The sequence below is a fragment of the Aquarana catesbeiana genome, linkage group LG13 (assembly GCF_042186555.1).
Source record: "Aquarana catesbeiana isolate 2022-GZ linkage group LG13, ASM4218655v1, whole genome shotgun sequence".
NCBI classification, from domain to species: domain Eukaryota; kingdom Metazoa; phylum Chordata; class Amphibia; order Anura; family Ranidae; genus Aquarana; species Aquarana catesbeiana.
In genome coordinates, this window is record NC_133336.1 from 52,428,782 (window position 1) to 52,448,607 (window position 19,826).

Here is a 19,826-nt window from a genome sequence, read left to right on the forward strand (position 1 = left end):
AGTACAATGGTTTTTTTTTTAATCTGAATTAAATGTGATGGATCAGAACACAATAGTCTAAGTTGGTGAAGTAAAATTAGAAAAATATATACATAAAACTATTTTGCAGAAATAAATTGATAATTGGCATGTGTGTATGTATTCACCCCCTTTGTTATGAAGCCCATAAAAAGCTCTGGTGCAACCAATTACCTTCAGAAGTCACAATTAGTGAAATGATGTTCACCTGTGTGCAATCTAAGTGTCACATGATCTGTCATTACATATACACACCTTTTTGAAAGGCCCCTGAGGCTGCAACACCTAAGCAAGAGGCACCACTAACCAAACACTGCCATGAAGACCAATGAACTCTCCAAACAAGTAAGGAACAATGTTGAGAAGTACAAGTCGGGGTTAGGTTATAAAAAAAATATCCAAATCTTTGATGATCCCTAGGAGCACCATCAAATCTATCAACCAAATGGAAAGAACATGGCACAACTAAAAACCTGCCAAGAGATGGCCGCACACCAAAACTCACAGACCAGGCAAGGAGGGCATCAGAGAGGAAGCACAGAGACCTAAGGTAACCCTGGAGGAGCTGCCAAGTTCCACAGCAGAGACTGGAGTATCTGTACAAGGGACAATAAGCCGTAGATGTGGCCAGAAGAAAGCCATTACTTTCAGCAAAAAACAAAACGGCACGTTTTGAGTTTGCGAAAAGGCATGTGGGAAACTCCCTTAATGTATGGAGAAAGGTGCTCTGGTCTGATGAGACAAAAATTTAACTTTTTGGCCAAAGAAAACCCAACACATCATATCACCCAAAGAACAAATGAACACCATCTGTGAAACACCACTGGGAAACTGGTCAGAGTTGAGGGAAAGATGGATGGTGCTAAATACAGGGATATTCTTGAGCAAAACCTGTACCACTCTGTGTGTGATTTGAGGCTAGGACGGAGGTTCACCTTCCAGCAGGACAATGACCCCAAACACTGCTAAAGCATCACTTGATGGGTTTAAGGGGAAACATGCAAATGTGTTGGAATGGCCTAGTCAAAGCCCAGACCTCTATCCAATAGACAATCTGTGGTCAGACTAAAGCCCCATACACATCAGATTTTCTGCTGATTTTTGTCTTCAGATTTACCAAAACCATGTAGTGCAAGGGCCTGCCTGATTGCATACAAATTAAAACTCCTAAGGTTTGACCTCATATTATATGGTTTTGGTAAATCTGAAGGAAAAAATCTGCAGAAAATCTGATAGTGTGTATGGGGCTTAAAGATTACTGTTCACAAGCGCAAACCATCTAACTTGAAGGAGCTGAAGCAGTTTTGCAAGGAGGAATGGGCAAAAATCCCAGTGGTAAGCTCATAGAGACTTATCCAAAGTAACTTGGAGCTGTGATATCCACAAAAGGTGGCTCTACAAAGTATTGACTTTAGGGGGGTGAATGGTTATGCACATTGACTTTTTCTGTTATTTTGTCCTATTTGTTGTTTGCTTCACAATATAAAAATAAATTAATTAAAAAAAAAATCTTCAAAGTTGTGGGCATGTTCTGTAAATTAAATGATGCAAATCCTCAAACAATCCATGTTAATTCCAGGTTGTGAGGCAAAAAAACACGAAAAATGCCAAGGGGGTGAAAACTTTTGAAGGGACTGTACATATAGGGATGGAGGCATGCCTACATTTTCTTTGGGTCAAAACAGGTGTTTTTCTGCTTTTGACTTGCCAAAAAGAAGGCCAACTTTGAATTTGTCTGACCACAAAACTACTTTGCACCCATTTTAAATGAGTTTTGGCACATAGAAGAAAGCAGCGAATCTGGATCATGTTCAGATATGGCTTCATTGTATAACATACTGTAGCTTTACCTTGCATTTTTGGATGGAACTGAGCTCTGACAGCGATTTGTGGAAGTATACACGAGCCCACTCAGCTATGATTAAGCACTTGGTATAAGTGTGAAACGCGTCAGCGGTTCTGTACCACTCTGCTTTGGTGTCCTGTATATTTTGTGATCCCAGTTTTTAAATAAAGGCATAAGAAACTATCGGTGTGCGGCTGTCCAGAACTTTTCCACTTGTCTTCCTATACCCAAGCCCATGTTGTGATTTCCATCACAGAATTATGCTCGTTTTTAACCACATAAGGACCGGGCCTCTTCGTGAGATTTGTTGTTTACAAGTTAAAAACATTTTTTTGGGGTTGAAAATTACTTAGAACCCCCAAACATTATACTTTTTTTTTCTAACACCCTAGAGCAGTGGTTCTCAACCTGGGGGTCGAATGACGATTTGCCAGGGGTCACGGAATCCTGGGCTGTTCCTGAAGCCCACACTGCTTTCCCAGCCTTTTCAGGGCCGCCCAGCAGGGCTGTCCCTGGAGCCTGTGGCCGCCCAGCTGGGCTGTTCCTGGAGCCCACGGCCACCCATTTAGCCTCTTCGCAACCACCCATTCAGTTCACGGCATGGGGGGGGGCAGAGACTAGAGGTCAGCTGACTGGCGAGGAAAGTGAAGTTGGAGGGGCTGGAGGAGACCCCATCTCCTGATTTCGGCATAGGTGTCACTGCTGGGAGACACCACAGAGCTCGAGACAGAGTGAAGCCGGAGATCCGGTGGAGTAACAATACCTGTGATTATAGTTTCCATTAAAAGTCCCCACTACAGTTCTCAGATCAGCAGATGACCTTGATCAAGAGTACCTAAGTTGGCTGATCAGAACTCCCCTCAGTATTGTCACTCATCCCAACTCCCCGCCAGCACTGCCACTCATCCCATTCCCCACTCAACAAGGAGTAAGAGAAGGGGGAAAAAAACAAAAATGGAGAATACATGGTAGGCAGAGGAAAAGGGGGAGGAACAAAGAAAAGGGGAGAGAAAGAATAAGAGAACAAGAAAAACGGCTGGAGAGAGGGATGGTGAAAAAAAAAAAAAAAAAAAAAAAAAAAAAAACAAGAACATAGGACAGAGATAAAAGGGAAAGAAAGGAGAACAAAGTGTTACATCCCAAAATGTACCATAAGGGGTTTTAATAATGTACGAGTGGAAAAATGTTCGTGGGTTAGGGGCGCAAATTATTTGTCTTGGCTTGGGTGCTGACAACCCACACTACAAAAGTAAATTTTACTGTTAGGGGTCCCCACAACTTGGGAAATTTTATCAAGGGGTCACGGCACTAGGGTGGTTGAGAACCACTGCCCTAGAGAATAAAATGGTGGTCGCTCCAATACTTTGTCACACCGCATTTGCACAGCGTTCTTACAAGTGCCCCTTTTTTTGGAAAAAATACTACTACTGCTAGGAACCCCAAATTTGGATATGTTACACGGTTAGTGCAACTGTGTTAGCACACCAAATGTGGGGTTCCTTGCACCAAGTGGCCCCGAGATATAGGGACCGAAATTTGGGTCGCAAAATGTCAAGCATTTTTCTGCAGCAGAGAATGACATTTTGTGACTCGACTTTGAGGCCCCATATCTCGGGGCCACTCGGTGCTAGGAACCCCAAATTTTGATATGTTGTAGTGCTAGATGTTTGCACACCAAATTTGGGGTTCCTAGCACCAAGTGGCCCTGAGATATGGGGCCCCAAAGTCGGGTTGTAAAATGTTCCTTTAAAAACTCAAACGCAAACACGGCTAAACGCAGTACCGGCGTTTAGTCGCATTTGGCATCTGAAACGTGGAAAACGTTTGCATCTGAACCCATTTTTTTGCCACTGATTACTGTATAAATGTCACTGGCAGGGAAAGTTAACACTAGGGGGCGATCAAGGGGTTTAATGTGTTACCTCAGCGTGTTCTAACTGTAGGGGGGGTGGGCTACCTAGGACATGACAGAGATCACAGCTCCCGATGACAGTGGATCCCTGTCATGTCACTAGGCAGAACAGGGAAATGCCTCGTTTACATAGGCATTTCCCTGTTTTTGCCTCTCCTGGACCGCGTGCCACCAGCGGACATAAAGTCCGGAGGATCCGAGACGGACGCGCGTGATTTCGAAGGGACGTGCAGGTACGCCGCCCTTTAGCGCACCCGTGCCAATGTGCCGACGTACATTGGCATGCAGCAATTAAGGAACATTACTCTGAATTAGTTTTACAATTTTTAGACCATTTTTCAGACTGCTGAACCTCTACCCATCAGTCCTTCTAAGACACTGACTCTAAGATGCTCTTTTAATAGCCGTGTTACATACCTGTTGCCACTTAACCTAAATTAGTTGTAAAATGTTCTTTCAAGTATCCCTTGTTAGTATCACTTACTTTGCCAGCTTTTTGTTGCCCGGTCCTAACTGTTTTTAGACACTTTTTGCTGCCACCAGTTTCAAAATGACCTGAATTTTCCATGCCAGCATTAGCTTTTTAAAAGTATTTACATATTCCACCCCCACCTCCCCTCTTCAACATCTATATGCAATTATGAAATTTTTCATCTTGGAACGCACCAGTTATGTTTTGTGAGCAAACCAGTGTTACTGTGTGCACCATTTCTAAACCATGCAATCTGTCCTGCTTTTAGCGGTTTATATATTTATTTTTTATGCAATCCATGGATCTGTCAATTTAATAATAAAACCCCTCTTCCCTAGATTATCTTCTTTGGTAGTAAATAATCCCCTGCTTATGCTACCATTCATCATAAAATTAATGTGCAATCATAATATGAGATGGGTTTGAAAACTATAAAAAAAAAAAAAAAAAAAAAAAAAAAAAAAAAAGATCAGCGACAAAAGTTTTAATTTAAGAATATACATTTTCACAGGAAAATACTTTAACCTTTTAATGACCAAAGTAAACTGATCCCTTGCTTCTTACAACAGATTTTAGGACTAGCGTGCATCAGGAGAAAAACTTATGGGGAAAAAAAAAAAAAAAAACACATTTCATTCTCCACGTAACTTTGCATATAAATATGTGGGTTACAGAACCACTTTCAGAACTGTATAATGACGTAGACACCTACAGAATCCCAAAACCTTGCATCTGTAACCAGTTACAGACCTGCTCACTGTACTTTTACTGGGAGCAGGCAGTAGCTACAAGCTCAGCGACACATAACTTCCATTTATGACTGTTCTGCTTACTATTGCCATTCTATAAGTGGCTTGCAGCTATCACATATCTGGGCCAATTACATTACCCTGTACCATGTGGTTTGCTGTAGCCAATCACAGATCACAATAGTAAGCAAGCTATCTTGAACGAAAGCCATGACAGCTAAAACTATTGCTTATAACGGTGATCATCACGGGTATAAGCAAGAACAGTGTAAAATAAAATCCCTGATCACATATTGCCACCAGTCAGTATCCCCGATTACTGCCACACCAGCCATATGACAATGTGAACTGCACTGGTGACAGTAGTTAACCGCTTGCCGACCGCCACATGTACATTTATGTCTACACAATGGCACAGATAGGCAAATGGGTGTACAGGTACGTCCATTTAAATTTGCCGCCGTGCCATCGCATGCCCGCTGCCGGCAGCGCGCGCCCACCGCGAGCTCAGTGAGTGTGATCGTGGGTCCCGCGGACTCTATGTCTGCAGGGATACCCGCAATCATCTCACAGAGAGGAAGAACAGGGAAATGCTAATGTAAACAAGCATTTCCACGCTCTACCTAGTGACAGGACACTGATCACCGCTCCCCGTAATCGGGAGCGGTGATCAGTGTCGTGTCACACATAGCCCAGCCCCCCCCCCCCCCCCCACAGTTAGAATCACTCCCTAGGACACACTTAACCCCTACAGTGCCACCTAGTGTTAACCCCTTCACTGCCAGTCCCATTTACACAGTAATCAATGCATTTTTAATCGCACTGATCGCTGTATAAATGTGAATGGTACCAAAATAGTGCCAAAAGTGTCCGATGTGTCCGCCATAATGTCGCAGTCACGATATAAAAAAAAAAAAAACGCCGATTGCCACTACTAGTAATTATATATATATATATATATATATATATATATATATATATATAAATACATATACATATATATATATATATATATATATATATATATATATATATATATATATATATATATATATATATATATATAAATAACTTTTGCACAAACCAAACGCTTATTGTGATTTTTTTTACCAAAAATATGTAGAATACGTATCGGCCTAAACTGAGGGAAAAAAAAAAAATTTATATATTTTTTGGGGATATTTATTATAGCAAAAAAGTAAAAAATAATGCTTTTTTTTTTTCCAAAATTGTCGCTATTTTTTTGTTTATGGCGCAAAAAATAAAAACCGCAGAGGTGATCAAATACCACCAAAAGAAAACTATTTGTGAGGAAAAAAGGACGTCAATGTTGTTTGGGAGCCACGTCGCACGACTGCGCAATTGTCAGTTAAAAGTGACGCAGTGCCGAATCGCAAAAAGTACTCTGGTCTTTGGCCAGCCAAATGGTCCAGGGCTGAAGTGGTTAAAAAAAAAAAAAGTGGAAAAAAAAAAAAAAAAATCTCTTCATTTTCTAATAAATTGTGAGAAAAGATCACAACTTCAAAAAACAAAAAAATCAAAAAAAACTCTCCATGTCTTTTACTAAATACCTTGGACAGTCAACTTTCCAAAAAGGGGTCATTTGTGGTGGGATATTTGCGCTATGCTGGCATTTTAGGGCTTCGGAAAACGAGAAAGGCCATCAGGTTTGATAAATTTTCAAATATATAATACCATAGTTTGTAGACTCGCTTTCCAATGGACTAAAGATACACTGAGTTGGTTATTTTTACTAGAAAAGCTGAGATAACATGCACTGGAAATGTTATTGTTTTAATTAAAAGAATTTGAGTAGTTCAACTATGTGTGATTAACCTAAAAATCCATTCCGATATCACTGTTTTACTAACCTGACAGATTTTAAATAGGAAACCTTTATTTTGTTTGCAAATGTTAAACATTATAACTACCAGCAAGAATGAGTCCTTACATTTAAAGAGCACCAGTCATTTCAGATCCATCATGACAGCGTCGGTTAGCGGGCATCCACTCACCTGCTACTGCCACGTCCCTCACTTTGTGTCACTGCCGCATCACCAGCGGTCCCATTAAAGTGAATGGGACTGTTGTGAGTCAACAGACGTTCAGAGGAGGAGTCACTGCAGAACAGAGATGACAGTTGCGACAGTAGACGTGGTGAAGATTACTTGAAGTTCAAATCGAGCTCCAGAACAGGGAAGAAAGGGGATTCGAGGGACTATGATATGAACATGCCATGGTTGTTGGTGCCAGACAGGTTGGTCTGAGTATTTCAAAAACTGCTGATCTACTGGGGGGGTTTTCACACACACCCATCTCTCGGGTTTACATAGAATGGGTCGAAAAAGAGAAAATATCCAGTGAGTGGAAGTTGCGTGGACCGAAAATGATTTGTTGTCAGAGTTTTAGGGGAGAATGGGCAGACTGGTTTGAGATGATAGAAAGGCAACGGTAACTCAACCAACCACTCGGTGCAACCAAGCTATGCAGAATACCATCTCTGAACATACAACACATTGAACCTTGAAGGAGCAGAAGAACGCACCGGGCGCCACTCCTGTCAGCTAAGAACAGGAAACGTAGGCTACAATTTGCACAGGCTCACCAAAATTGGACAAGATAGGAAAAAATGTTGCCTGGCCTGATGAATCTTGATTTCAGCTGCGACATACAGATGGCAGGGTCAGAATTTGGCGTAAGCATGAAAGTATGGATCCATCTTGCCTTGTATCAATGGTTCAGGCTGGTGGTGTAATGGTGTGGGGGATATTTTCTTAGCATACTTTGGGCTCTTTTTAACAATGCTCAATTGGTACTAAACGCCACGGCCTACCTGGGTAATGTTGCTGACCACATCCATGCCTTTATGATTACAGTGTACTCCTGTTCTGATGGCTACTTCCAGCAGGATAATGCACCATTATCACAAAGCTCAAATGCTTTCAAACTAGTTTCTTGACCATGACAATGAGTTCATTGTACTCCAATGGTCTCCACTGTCACCAGATCTCAATCCAATGGAGCACGATTGGGATGTGGTGGAACGGGAGATTTGTATTTTGGATGTGCAGCTGACAAATCTGCAGCAACTGCGTAATGCCATTATGTCACTATGGACCAAAATCTCTAAGGAATGTTTCCAACACCTTGTTGAATCTATGCCACAAATATTTAAGGCAGTTCTGAAGGCAAAAGAGGGTCCAACCCAGGACTAGCGAGGTGTACCTAATAAAGTGGCTGGTAAGTTTATACTGGAGTCATTGTTTGGTTCCTTTAATAATTTTGCTGTCACAAAAATTAAAGCAAAGTTTCACCCAAAAATTGAACTTCCGCTTTTCCGGTTCTTCCTCCCCTTCCGGTGTCACATTTGGAACCTTTCAGGGGGGAGCAGATACCTGTCTAATACAGGTGTTTTGCTCCCACTTCCGGGCGTAGATACCCGAGCCACCCGTGGGCATCTACGCCACTTCCGGCACCTTCTCCGCCCCCCGCTGTCTTCTGGGAGACACACAGGTCCCAGAAGCCAGCAGGGACCAGTGGGATAGTGCAGCGCGAGTTGCGCAAGCGCAGTAGGGAACCAGGAAGTGAAGCCACAAGGCTTCACTTCCTGATTCCCTTACTAAAGATGGCGGCGGCAGCTCCCAACAGCTGAGGGATAGATCGGCTTCCGGTGCCAACATCGCAGGCGTCCTGGACAGGTAAGTGTCCTTATTTTAAAAGTCAGCAGTTGCAGTATTTGTAGCTGCTGACTTAAAAAAAAAAAAAATGAAATAAAAATCGGCAGAACTCCGCTTTAGGGAGAAATGGCAGCATGGAACATTCTTCCAGCTAGCCAGGTCAGTATAGCTTACATCAGCTGCATTTCCCAGTGGCCATGAACGTATATCAGATTGGTCCTCTTGACTCTCGTGAGAAAATGGGTATTATCAATAGCTCACAAGCCTCTGAATGTATGAAGTCAAGAGCTTAACACAGATTCTCCTAACTGTGCCATCAAACTAAATGCTGCGTCCTTCTGCATGGACCGATCATTAATTTAGCACTATGTGTGGCAACATGTTGGAATGCATTGCCACGCCATGTAATGAACGACATTATGATAAAATGCTCCAAGCACAAATTTTATCACAATGTAGAGCAACAGAATGCATACACGGCACTGCAGACAACCCATGTGTGAAGCCAACATCCAGAGTCAGATTACCAGTTGCTTAATTGCAGTTTTCAATACGATAATCACCAATTTTAAAAAGGCACAACTTTAAAAATGTACAAATGTTTGTTAACTCAATACAGTTTTAGCGTTTATATTTAGCAGGAATTTTGTAAGTCGCTTTCGGTTTGTAAGCACTAATAATGATTTTAATTAAAAAAAAAAAAAATTGGGATTGGTGACTTACCATAAAATCAATTTCTCTGAGTTCATTGACAGACACAGCTCTTCCTTATTCAAAAGGATAGGGTTATTCTGCCCCCTAGAGGAGTAGGACACTAGGCAGAAAAAAAACAAAAAAGACTTGGGCAGTCCTAGGTGGTATACATCCCTCTCTCTGCTATAGGCCTTCAGTATCAAAACTCCATTGAGGGATGGGTGCTTTGTCAATTAATTCAGAGAAATTAAATTTTACAGTAAGTCAAAAAACCCGTTTTCTCTTTCGTTCAAAAAATACCCAGGCTAACACTAGAGCCAACCAGGTAACAGGAGCTCAACAAGAACAGGAGCCCAACCTGAACAAAAGACCCTCAAGAGGGAGGGTTAGACCCTCTAAACAGCAGCCTGCAAAACCTTGCAGCCAAAAGAAGCATCTGCAGAAGACAGGACATCCACTTTGTAGAAGCTGGATGGCTGCACTCCGATGCAATCTCTTTATTCCAATAAAGGCAATACCATACAGCAATTGGTAGGTGAACAGTAATGAGCTGACGCGTTACATACCGACATCTAGTGCTTAATCATAGCTCATTGCAGAATTTAGTGATATTGTGCACCGACGACCAAGTGGCCGACTTGCAAACTTGTGCCACTATCGCCCAAGAAGCACTAAGCCCCTGAGTAGAGTGAGCAATAACAGGGAAAGGAGGAACCTGACCCTTGTTAGAATAGCCCTGAGTCACTGTGTCTGATCCATCTAGAAATGGTCGCAGAAGAAGTGGACAGCCCCTTTCTTGGCCCGTCCGTGATCACAAAACCGTGAGTCTGACCTACGAAAAGACTCAGTGGCTGCCAAATACACCCGAACCACATCCAGGGCATACAAGGCAAATTGCCTAAGATGTTTTGGTCTGGGGCACAGGGAAGGCAACACGCTGTCTTCATTTAAATGGAAATCAGAGACTACCTCAGGAAGGAACGATAGAAAAGGGCGAAGAACCACTTATCTTTGTGGACCACAAGGTAAGGCGTACGACAAGTTAACGCCGCCAGTTCTGACACCCTGCGAGCAGAGATGATGGCCACAATAAAAAGGCCACCTTCTGAGACAAAGCAAGCAGGAAAATCCCCCAAATATTTTTAAAGGGAGGCTTCTGGAGAACGGAACGCACCAAGTTCAAATCCCACGGCGGTACAGGAGACCGCACCGGAGGGTGAACTCCAGTCGAATCACACCATGAAACGTACGCTTTCCATTTACAGTGGTAGATCTTCCTAGTGGCTGACTACCTAGCTTTTAGCTGTGTTGGGACCATGACGCAGGCAAACCTCTATCCTTCAGCACCTGGCTTTCAACAGCCAGGCCGCCAAAGCCAGCGACTGTAAAGCAGGATGGAAGATCAGCCCTTGGGACAGTAGATGCTGCCTGAGAGGCAGCCGCCAGGAGGCGTAAGCGACCAGGTCAGTGTACCAAGACCGACAAGGCTAGCCCGGAGCCACTAGAATGACCGGAATCCCTTCGGTCTCGATCCTGCACAAAAGCCGCGGCAGAAGCTTGAGAGGAGGAAAGGCTACACGGGGCTACCAGAGCATTTGCCATAGGATCCTGTGACCTGGCCACAAATCCCGGTACCTTCCTGTTGAGCCGGGATGCCAACAGATCTACCTCGGAAGTGCCCCATTGGAGACATATCTGATGGAACACATCCCGGTGAAGGGACCACTCCCCTTTGTCCAACACCTGTTGACTAATGTAATCCGCCTGCCAGGTTTCCACTCCTGGAATGTGGATGGCAGAGATGGCTGGAACGAAGCGTTCTGCCCACCGAAGGATGAAGCAACTTCCAGGGCCGCCAATACACTTTGTTCCTCACTGGTGTGGCATTGACCGACTGAATCCATACCGGGAGCCTCTGAAGTCGATCTGTCCAACAATCCAGACATAGTCTGATCGTCCGAAGTTTGTAGTCTGTATTCCCGCAGCAACCCTGAGCGTAGCTCAGGTCCATAACATCGCCCCAGCCGGACCGGCTGGCATCGGTGGTAACCACTGTCCAATACGAGAGGAGAAAAGGTTTGCCCTGCTGAAGAGGCGGAGAGCGAAGCCACCAGACCACGGACCCTCTGGTGTCCGGGCTCAGGCGAATCGGATTGTCCAGGGACCCCAGACATTTGTCCCATTTCACCAGTATCTCCTTTTGCAGGGTCTCATATGGAATAGTGCAAACGGAACCACTTTGAAAGGTAGTGACCATCAGGCCCAGTACCCGCATGCAAGTCCACAGGGTGACCCACCTGCTGGACAGCAGTAGATGAATCGCAGCATCAACTTTTGGAGTTTTTCCAGGGGAAGGAACACTATGGCTAGGGCGGAATCCAGAGTCAGGCCCACATAATCCAATTTTATGGCTGGAATCAGAGCAGACTTCTGGTAGTTTAGAAGCCAACTGAACTGTCACCGAGTCCGAATAGCGATCTCCATTTCGCCCATTAAGATGGCAGAGTACTCCGCTCGCAGATGGAGGTCGTCCAGGTAGCCCAGAACCGTAATCTCCCGCTGAAACAGAAACGCCAGAACCGGGGCCAACACTTTTGGAATGTGCAAGTAAGCATCCTTGATGTCGATAGAAGCCCCAATAAAGGGATGCCACCACAGTGCAAATGGTCTCCATTCTGAACTTCTGTACTCGCACAAAGCAGTTCAGGGCCTTGGAGGTCCAGAATTGGGCATACTGTGCCCTCTTTGGAACCGTGCAAAGATTTGAATAAAACCCCTGAAAATGTTCTGACACTACAACCAGAACAATTACCGCCTGAAGCAACAGGTCTTGCAAGCGGTCCGGGACAGACGCACATTGGAAGGGAGAAATCTTTTCAGGGGACAAGACCAGAACGCAAATCTTGTAACTGGACAGAATCACTTGGTAGACCCATTTGTCATTTATCAAAGAGGTCCACGGGCCCGGAAACCAGTGAAGACGTCCCCCCACCCCAGACACGGATAAGGCCGCGCCTTCATACCGAAGGGGCCTTGTCAGCTGGTCTAGAGAAACCTGCTCTCTGCTTGCCAGACCAGGGTCGCTTGGAACCTCCCAAGGAGGGCTTAAAGGACTTTGAACCCTTTTCATTGGACCCTGAGGGACGAAAAAAAAAACTGTGTGCTGAGAAGGAAGGACCACGTCTGCGATGAGGCTGAAAGGTACTCTTCCCCCCTGAGACACTCTTAATGATGTCATCCAGGGTAGCCCCAGACGATTGCCTTGAAAGGGTAAATCAGTAAGAGCTTTTTTTTTTTTTTTTTTTAGTAGTCCGGTTCGCACACCAACACCAAGCCACAATACACGCCTGCTGAACCCAACAGCTTCGAGATCAAGGGAGCTGCGTCCCAAGTAGGCATCGCAGACAAACTGCAGCCCCTGGACCATCTGATCCACCAATTCAGCAAAAGCAGGGGAATTCTGTCCACCCTCCAAATCACAACGCAACAGCTTTGCCCACTCAGTTAGCATTTGTGACACCAGGGCAATGGCTAAGACTGGCCTAAGCACCGAACCCGCAAACGTGAACATAGTACGGGCCAGAGACTCCGCTTTTCTGTCAGCCGGATCTTTAAAAGCCAGAGATTGCTCTACTAGAATCATGGTTCATTTGTTCAACCAAGAGACAGGGGGATCCACCACTGGTGGAGTCGTCCACTTCTTGAGGCGGCACTCCTCAAAGGGATACCTCACAGCAAAGCTTTTTGGGACCATAAAGGGATGTTTTGGACATTCACAATATTTAGACAAAATATGTCAAAATAGGAGGGGTAAGGAAACACTTTCACCGTGCAAGACGACTTGTGGGTGCCAAAATGGACACCTCCACTGCAGCCGCAGTCTCCATTTTTAAAGTGTCCTGCACAAATGCAATCAGTGCATACACCAACGCCTTCTCATGCGCAGCCACAGGTGTGGAGGAATTATCCTCACCACCTGAGAAGTCAGGGAGCACGGCTGCAAACTCCGCAGGGTGGGCCATGTCCGCTGTGGCCGAGTCAGATTTAGGATCTGACTAAACAGACAAAGCAGGGGAAGGTGGGGGCGCTTCTTGCTAGTCCGCCACCCAAAAGTCACCTCCACCAGGGAAACAAAGGACTCTAGGACTGCTGTCAGTGCGCCAAAAGGATGGCTGGGACCCTAAGGGACCTGCAACCTCTGAGAGGGGGTCAGGTGGGGGAAAACTGCTCCTGCGACTCCATAGGGGATGAAGGGGGACCCACCACATCAAGTGCGATCACTGCTTTGGGACATCCATCGCACATGTAGCACCACCGGAACACCAGGACACCCCACAGCCTACAGCAGAGAGAGGAAGATACCCCAATGATTCACCACTCCACCAGCATAGCACCAGCTGCCTCAGGAATAGCACTGCTCACATGTAGCATCTTAGAAAGAAAAACCACCCACAAGTCAGCACCAGGGTAAAAGGAGGAGCTCCCACAGCTTAAACGCCGTCCAGGGTTTCACAGTAATGGCCACCACTCCATGAGCACACCAGACCACCATATCATGGCCAGCTGTGCTCACAAGGCTCCCAAGGACCCCAGCCAAAAGCTACATAAGGAGAGGGGATCTAGGCAACAAACCCCCAGAGGCATCAAGCGCCCCCCCCCCCAGCCGGTAAACGCCCGCCCCCCACATCAGTAACAAGCATGACACAAGCCCCTAACACCAACCACTGCACTACCCCATATGGAAGTGGAAGGATGGAGAGGGTACAGGATGGTAGGGAAGGTCACCAGGAGGACCCACAAAGACCACCAACCCCAGGGAGATCTAGAAATCCAGCCCGTCGCCCAGTCTGGCAGTTGCTTGTAGATCTCGCAGGAAATGAGATAATTATAAAAAGAAAAAAAAAAAGAAAAAACTAAAAATTGCCAGGACCAGAGACCCCAGCAGGGAACTAGGTCCTTACTAGGCAGAAAAAAAAAAACTGAGGGCCTAAAGCAGAGAGGAAGATGTATAACCCCCCTAGGACTGTCCATAGGCGTAGCCAAGTCTTTTTTCTGTCTGGTGTCCTACTCCTGGGGGGGGGGGATCGGTCCGTATAACCCTATGGTTCTGAATAAGGAAGCGCTGCGTCTGTCAATGAACGAAAAAGAAATATGTTTGATGAAACTTTGCATAACGATCACAAAACCTACAAAATTAGGAGCACACTACTACTCTGAGGGAAATGTTTATAGCAACATGAGCACTTGGATAATTAGCATTTGACATTAACAAAAAACTTGCCTCATCAATGAAAATGTGAGTAAATTCAGTCAGGCTCTTTGCACCAACTATTTTCTGCAGAAGAACACCAGTTGTCATATAGATCAAACGCGTGTCTGACGTGGCTTTCTTCTCCAATCCTACCTGAAAACAGAATAAATTACATCACAAGTTGTTTTGTTTTTTTTATGAAAAAACAAATCATAATTTGGCCAAACAAAGCAGACATAGGCATTTCTATTTGCAAAAAAATGGATTTATGGTTTACCTGTAAAATCCTTTTCTTGTACATCAAAGGACACTGGTCATCTTCATCACAATAAGGTTATGTTGCCACCTTCAAATAGTTGGACACTGGGCCACAAAAAAAAAAAAAAAAAAGACAAACCCCTCTTCCCTGCTTAGGCAAGGCTTCAGCTTTTGCAGCAAGCCATGCTGAGGGGCAGGATCCCGGTGTCCTGTGATCTACTCCTACATCTCAGAACACCAAGTATCCATCTCCATTATTATTGGGATGTCCCGAGGCACTGAATATGAGGGGAGGGCAATAAGGCAACAAGTTTACTGGCCCCAAACTACAGTCTACACACCCGTTAAAATGCCAGGTTTCTGCAATGTAAAATAAAAAAAAAAAAAATGAGACAAATATATCATTTGAGAACATTTTCCACTTTATAATGTGATCTATAAACTGTACAACTCAGTTGAAAAACAAACTAAAATCTTTTATGTGGTTGCATAAGTGCGCACATCCTCTTATAACTGGGGAGGTAGCTGTGTGCAAAATTAAGCAATCATTAAGGGTCGGTTCACACTGGGACGACTTGGGATCCGACTTGTACGCCCTCAAGTCGCCCCAAGTCGCCCCAGAAAGAGATTCACATTTAAGTGAATGGGAGCGTCTTAATAGACACTACTGAAGTCGCTCCGACTTCAGAGCGTACTCCCTGTACTACTTGGATCCGACTTGGTAGGCGACCTGTACCATAGAAATCAATGGAAGTCGCCTCCAACTCGGATCTCTCTCTCAAAGTCAAGCGACTTTGCAGGGAAAACCCCTCCCTCCCAGAGAGCTGATTGTCCTGTGATTGGCCACAGCCGAAGTCGCCTGTCCTGGAGGCGACTTGAAGTTGCGTTGTAATTTGCTAAAGTCGCGCTGAAGTCGCGCCGAAGTCGCGTTGAAGTCGCCGTGCAAAGTCGCGTTAAAGTCGTGTTGCCCCTGTGTGAATCGAACCTTAAAGTGCCTCTGATTAACCCCAAATAAAGATCAGCTGTTCTAGTAGGTCTTTTGACATTTTCCTAGTCGCATCCTATAGCAAAAGCAATGGTCCATAGAGAGCTTACAAAGCATCAAAGGGAACTCCTTGTTAAAAGGTATCAGTCAGGAGAAGGGTACAAAAGAATCTACAAGGCATTAGATATACCATGGAACAAAGTGAAGACAGTCATAAAGTGAAGAAAACATGGCACAACAATGACATTACAAAGAACTTGACGTCACTCCAAAATTGATGAAAAGACGAGAAGAAAACTGGTCAGGGAGGCTGCCAAGAGGCCTACAGCAACATTAAAGGAACTGCATGAATATATGGCAAGTACTGGCTGTGTGGTACATGTGACAACAATCTCCTGTATTCTTCATGTTTGGGCTATGGGTTAAAGTGGCAACACAGGGAGCCTTTTCTTCCCAAGAAAAACATCCAAGCCCAGCTAAAATTTTGCAAAAACACATCTGAAGTCTCCCAAAAGCATGTGCGAAAATGTGTCATGGTCTGATGAAACCAAGGTTGAACTTTTTGGCCATAATTCCAAAAGATATGTTTATCGCAAAAACACCACTGCACATCACCAAAAGAACACCATACCCACAGTGAAGCATAGTGGTGGCAGCATGATGCTTTGGGGCTGCTTTTCTTCAGCTGGAATAGGGGCCTTCGTCAAGGTAGAGGGAATTATGAACAGTTTCAAATACCAGTCAATATTGGCACAAAACATTCAGGCTTCTGCTAGAAAGCTGAACATGAAGAGGAACTTCATATTTCAGCATCCAAATTAAAGTGATTTTTTTTTTTTTTTTAATAAAAAAGCTTTACAAAGTCATACGTCCCTCCACTGTGCAGTTCGTTTTGCACAGAGTGGCCCCGATCCTCAACTTCTGGGGCCCCCCCCAGCGGCGCTGGTAGCTCCTCCCCGCATCGTATAACCCCCTACAAAATTAGCGCTCTCCGGGGGGGAGGGGGGGTGTTACCTTGGAGGCACGCTCCCGAGTCCAGCATTTGCGTCCATAGACACAGAAGTCTGTCCCCCCCCCCCGGCGCCCACGTCATTGGATTTGACTGACAGCAGCGGAAGCCAATGGCAGCACTGCTATCAATCTATCCAATCAAGAGCCGAGACAACGGGCAGAGGGGAAGAGCAAGTCTCCGGCGTGTGAATTATGGGGCTCAGGTGAGTAAACGGGGGGGGGGGGGCTAGGGGGCCGGTCAGTAACAGCAGTTTTTTCACCTTAAAGCATAAGATGCATTAAGGTGAAAAAAAAAAAATGAGGGTTTACAATCCCTTAAAAAAAAGGAATGGCTTCACCAGAAGATTAAAGTTTTGGAATGGCCCAGCCAGAGCCCAGACGTGAATCCAAGTGAAATTCGGTGGGGTGATCTGAAGAAGGCTGTGCCCTCGCAATCTGACAGATTTTGACTGTTTTTGCAAAGAGTGGGCAAATATTGACAAATCAAGATGTGCCATTCCGGGGGGGAGGCGCGGCTTGACGATGACAGTGTGAGGGCGTGATATCCAGAGCTCTGCACGGGCTGAGGCCAGGAAACGAGGAGGAAGCGCCACCTGAGTGTAGTATTAACAAATGATGTTTAATGACACCAGGTAAAAACACACTTACAGGACAAAAACATAAAAGGCTCATCTGTATAGGTATGTGGTCCTCTGTGTTCCCTCTGATCCTGTGGTGGTGACGCTGCAGGGATGCTGGGCTACAGAAGGTGGATAACCAGCCGGGAGCTCCTTCTGTGGCCATCAGGAAGAGACTAGGGGCCGGCATGGAGCGCACGTGACGTCACAGGTCGTCCGTCCGCTTCCAGGTTCGGTAATCCAGGGGAGGGATCCACCAGGGAGGAGGGCTTGCAGGGAGGTTGAGAGAAGGCTACGCGCTCGGAGCCACTGCTCCTTCAATAGGCCTATTGAAGGAGCAGTGGCTCCGAGCACGTAGTCTTCTCTCAACCTCCCTGCAAGCCCTCCTCTCTGGACGATCCCTCCCCTGGATACCGAACCCGGAAGCGGACGGACGACCTGTGACATCACGCACGCTCCTCGCTGGCCCTTAATCTCTTCCTGATGGCCACAGAAGGAGCTCATACTACACTCAGGTGGTGCTTCCTTCTCTACCCCTCTCTCATCCATCACAGATCCAGCTCTCTGAGGACAGCAGCCACCTAGCCTACCAGCCTACTTTAACCATTACCTTACCGGTTACCACTTAACCCTTGAACTTTCAGCCTGTCCCCTGTGGACTAAGTTGCTCAGCCCTTTATATCTCCTGTAATATATGGACTTGTGTGTTTGCGCTTACAGTTACCAATACTCTGAGGCCAGGAAACACCCGTTGGATCGATCAGGCTGGGGGACCATAAACACCCACTGGTAAACAGGCTTCCTTCATGCTGGGGGACCGTAAACACCCGCTGACCACTGGGGACCCGAGGTCACTCACCATTTCCTGCGGCAATACGCTACATCATCTCCCGTGGCTCAAACCAAGATGGTGCTGCCACGAGTCACCCCAGCGGGTACCGTCGCCGCTCACAATAGCAGTAAGAGGCACACAAGCAAGGGATGCAGCAGCTGGGGACTCATACCTACCCGTGGATCGGCCCCTCTCCCCTATACTATCCCAAGACCTACCCCGCTCAGATTCACAGCCTGTATCAGAGAGCATGATGGGGACAGGCGGCCACCCAGAGGGGGCAATGAGGGACATTGTTGCAGGCCTGCCTACCAAACAAGACCTTCAAACCATGGCAGCATCAATAGTAAATGCCCTTACACGGGAGCTCCATGATCTCCACCAGCAGGTGGAAATTGTGGAGGAGCAGGTGACGGACTTAAAATCCTCCACAAATGCTACTGATGCCCACATTAACACCCTTGAGATGGAGCAGCAGGCCTTTCGCTGCCATGGTTCAACTGCAGCTGGATGACAGAAAATTGCAACAGGCCACCATGGGCATAGACCTACGCACCACAGAGACAGCTATTCTGAACCAAGTTCTGGGCAAACCTCCTCAGAGCTGGAGCTTGACAAGGTCCAAGTACCGGGCCCTAAGGCGCCTCCCCACTCCTCCCAAGGCCGTGCTGTTTCGAACCTGCCACAAGCCGTGCTCTGCAAGGTCTATTTTTTCACCGTTAAAGAGGAGATCCTACGCTTGGCATGGTCCAAGGTCCCCACTGACTTTGAAAGAGCTCTGATTCGAATCTACCCCGATTTCTCCTGGCAAACAGGGCCTTCTCTTTGCCCAAACCCCCCCCCCCCCCTCCAGTTCATGTCTCTACTTTGCTTGAAGGGGGGACGGGTCCTGTTTAGAATTCAGTAGATGTATTTTTAGCGTAAAGATGATAATCTTGCAGGTCACTTGACCTGCACTGGTATCTTTTTACATGGTTTATAGGTGTTCACATTCGGGCCCTCTGTCTTGGTGTCCTGGGGCTTGGTGATGAGGCTACGCACATGTTTATCTTTATTAAATGCTACATGCCTGACTTTTGTACCATTCTAGATGCCGCCCCCCAGGTGCACGGTCTCAGTTGTTGATCCTTTATAATTATTGCTGTCTCCGTTCTTAGTTTTACATTTATTTTGTTGGCTCGCCCATTTATTTAGCTACATTATGTTTCTCGCTGTTCTCATCCTGTGCATCTCCAAATGTGTTTTTTTTCTAAACTTTAGCTGCCCGCTCTGGGCAACTTCCACCGCTCCTACCACCCCCAATTAGGGCAGACTCCCACTTGGGCATTTTCTGCACTGAATAGGGGGTCCCTAGTTCATTCGCACTATAGACACATTATTTCACCTGTCCTTTCTTCCCTATCCTCCCATCCCTTTTCCCTTCTCCTTTCAGTGTCCTTTCTTCTAATTATATGCTCTGCCTCTCGCCTAGGGTAGACGCCCCGGGTGGGGTAGTTCTCCACAAA

General features: G+C 45.9%; 1 protein-coding gene across 1 annotated transcript in view; it reads right to left on the minus strand.

Annotated features, from left to right (window-relative positions):
- Window positions 1–19,826, minus strand: part of TDRD9 (tudor domain containing 9) — a 393,320-nt gene that overhangs the window by 292,649 nt on the left and 80,845 nt on the right. The window contains exon 5 of the mRNA XM_073609957.1: window positions 14,649–14,771. Within this exon, the coding sequence (XP_073466058.1) occupies window positions 14,649–14,771 (123 nt within the window). The remainder of the gene's footprint in view (window positions 1–14,648; window positions 14,772–19,826) is intronic.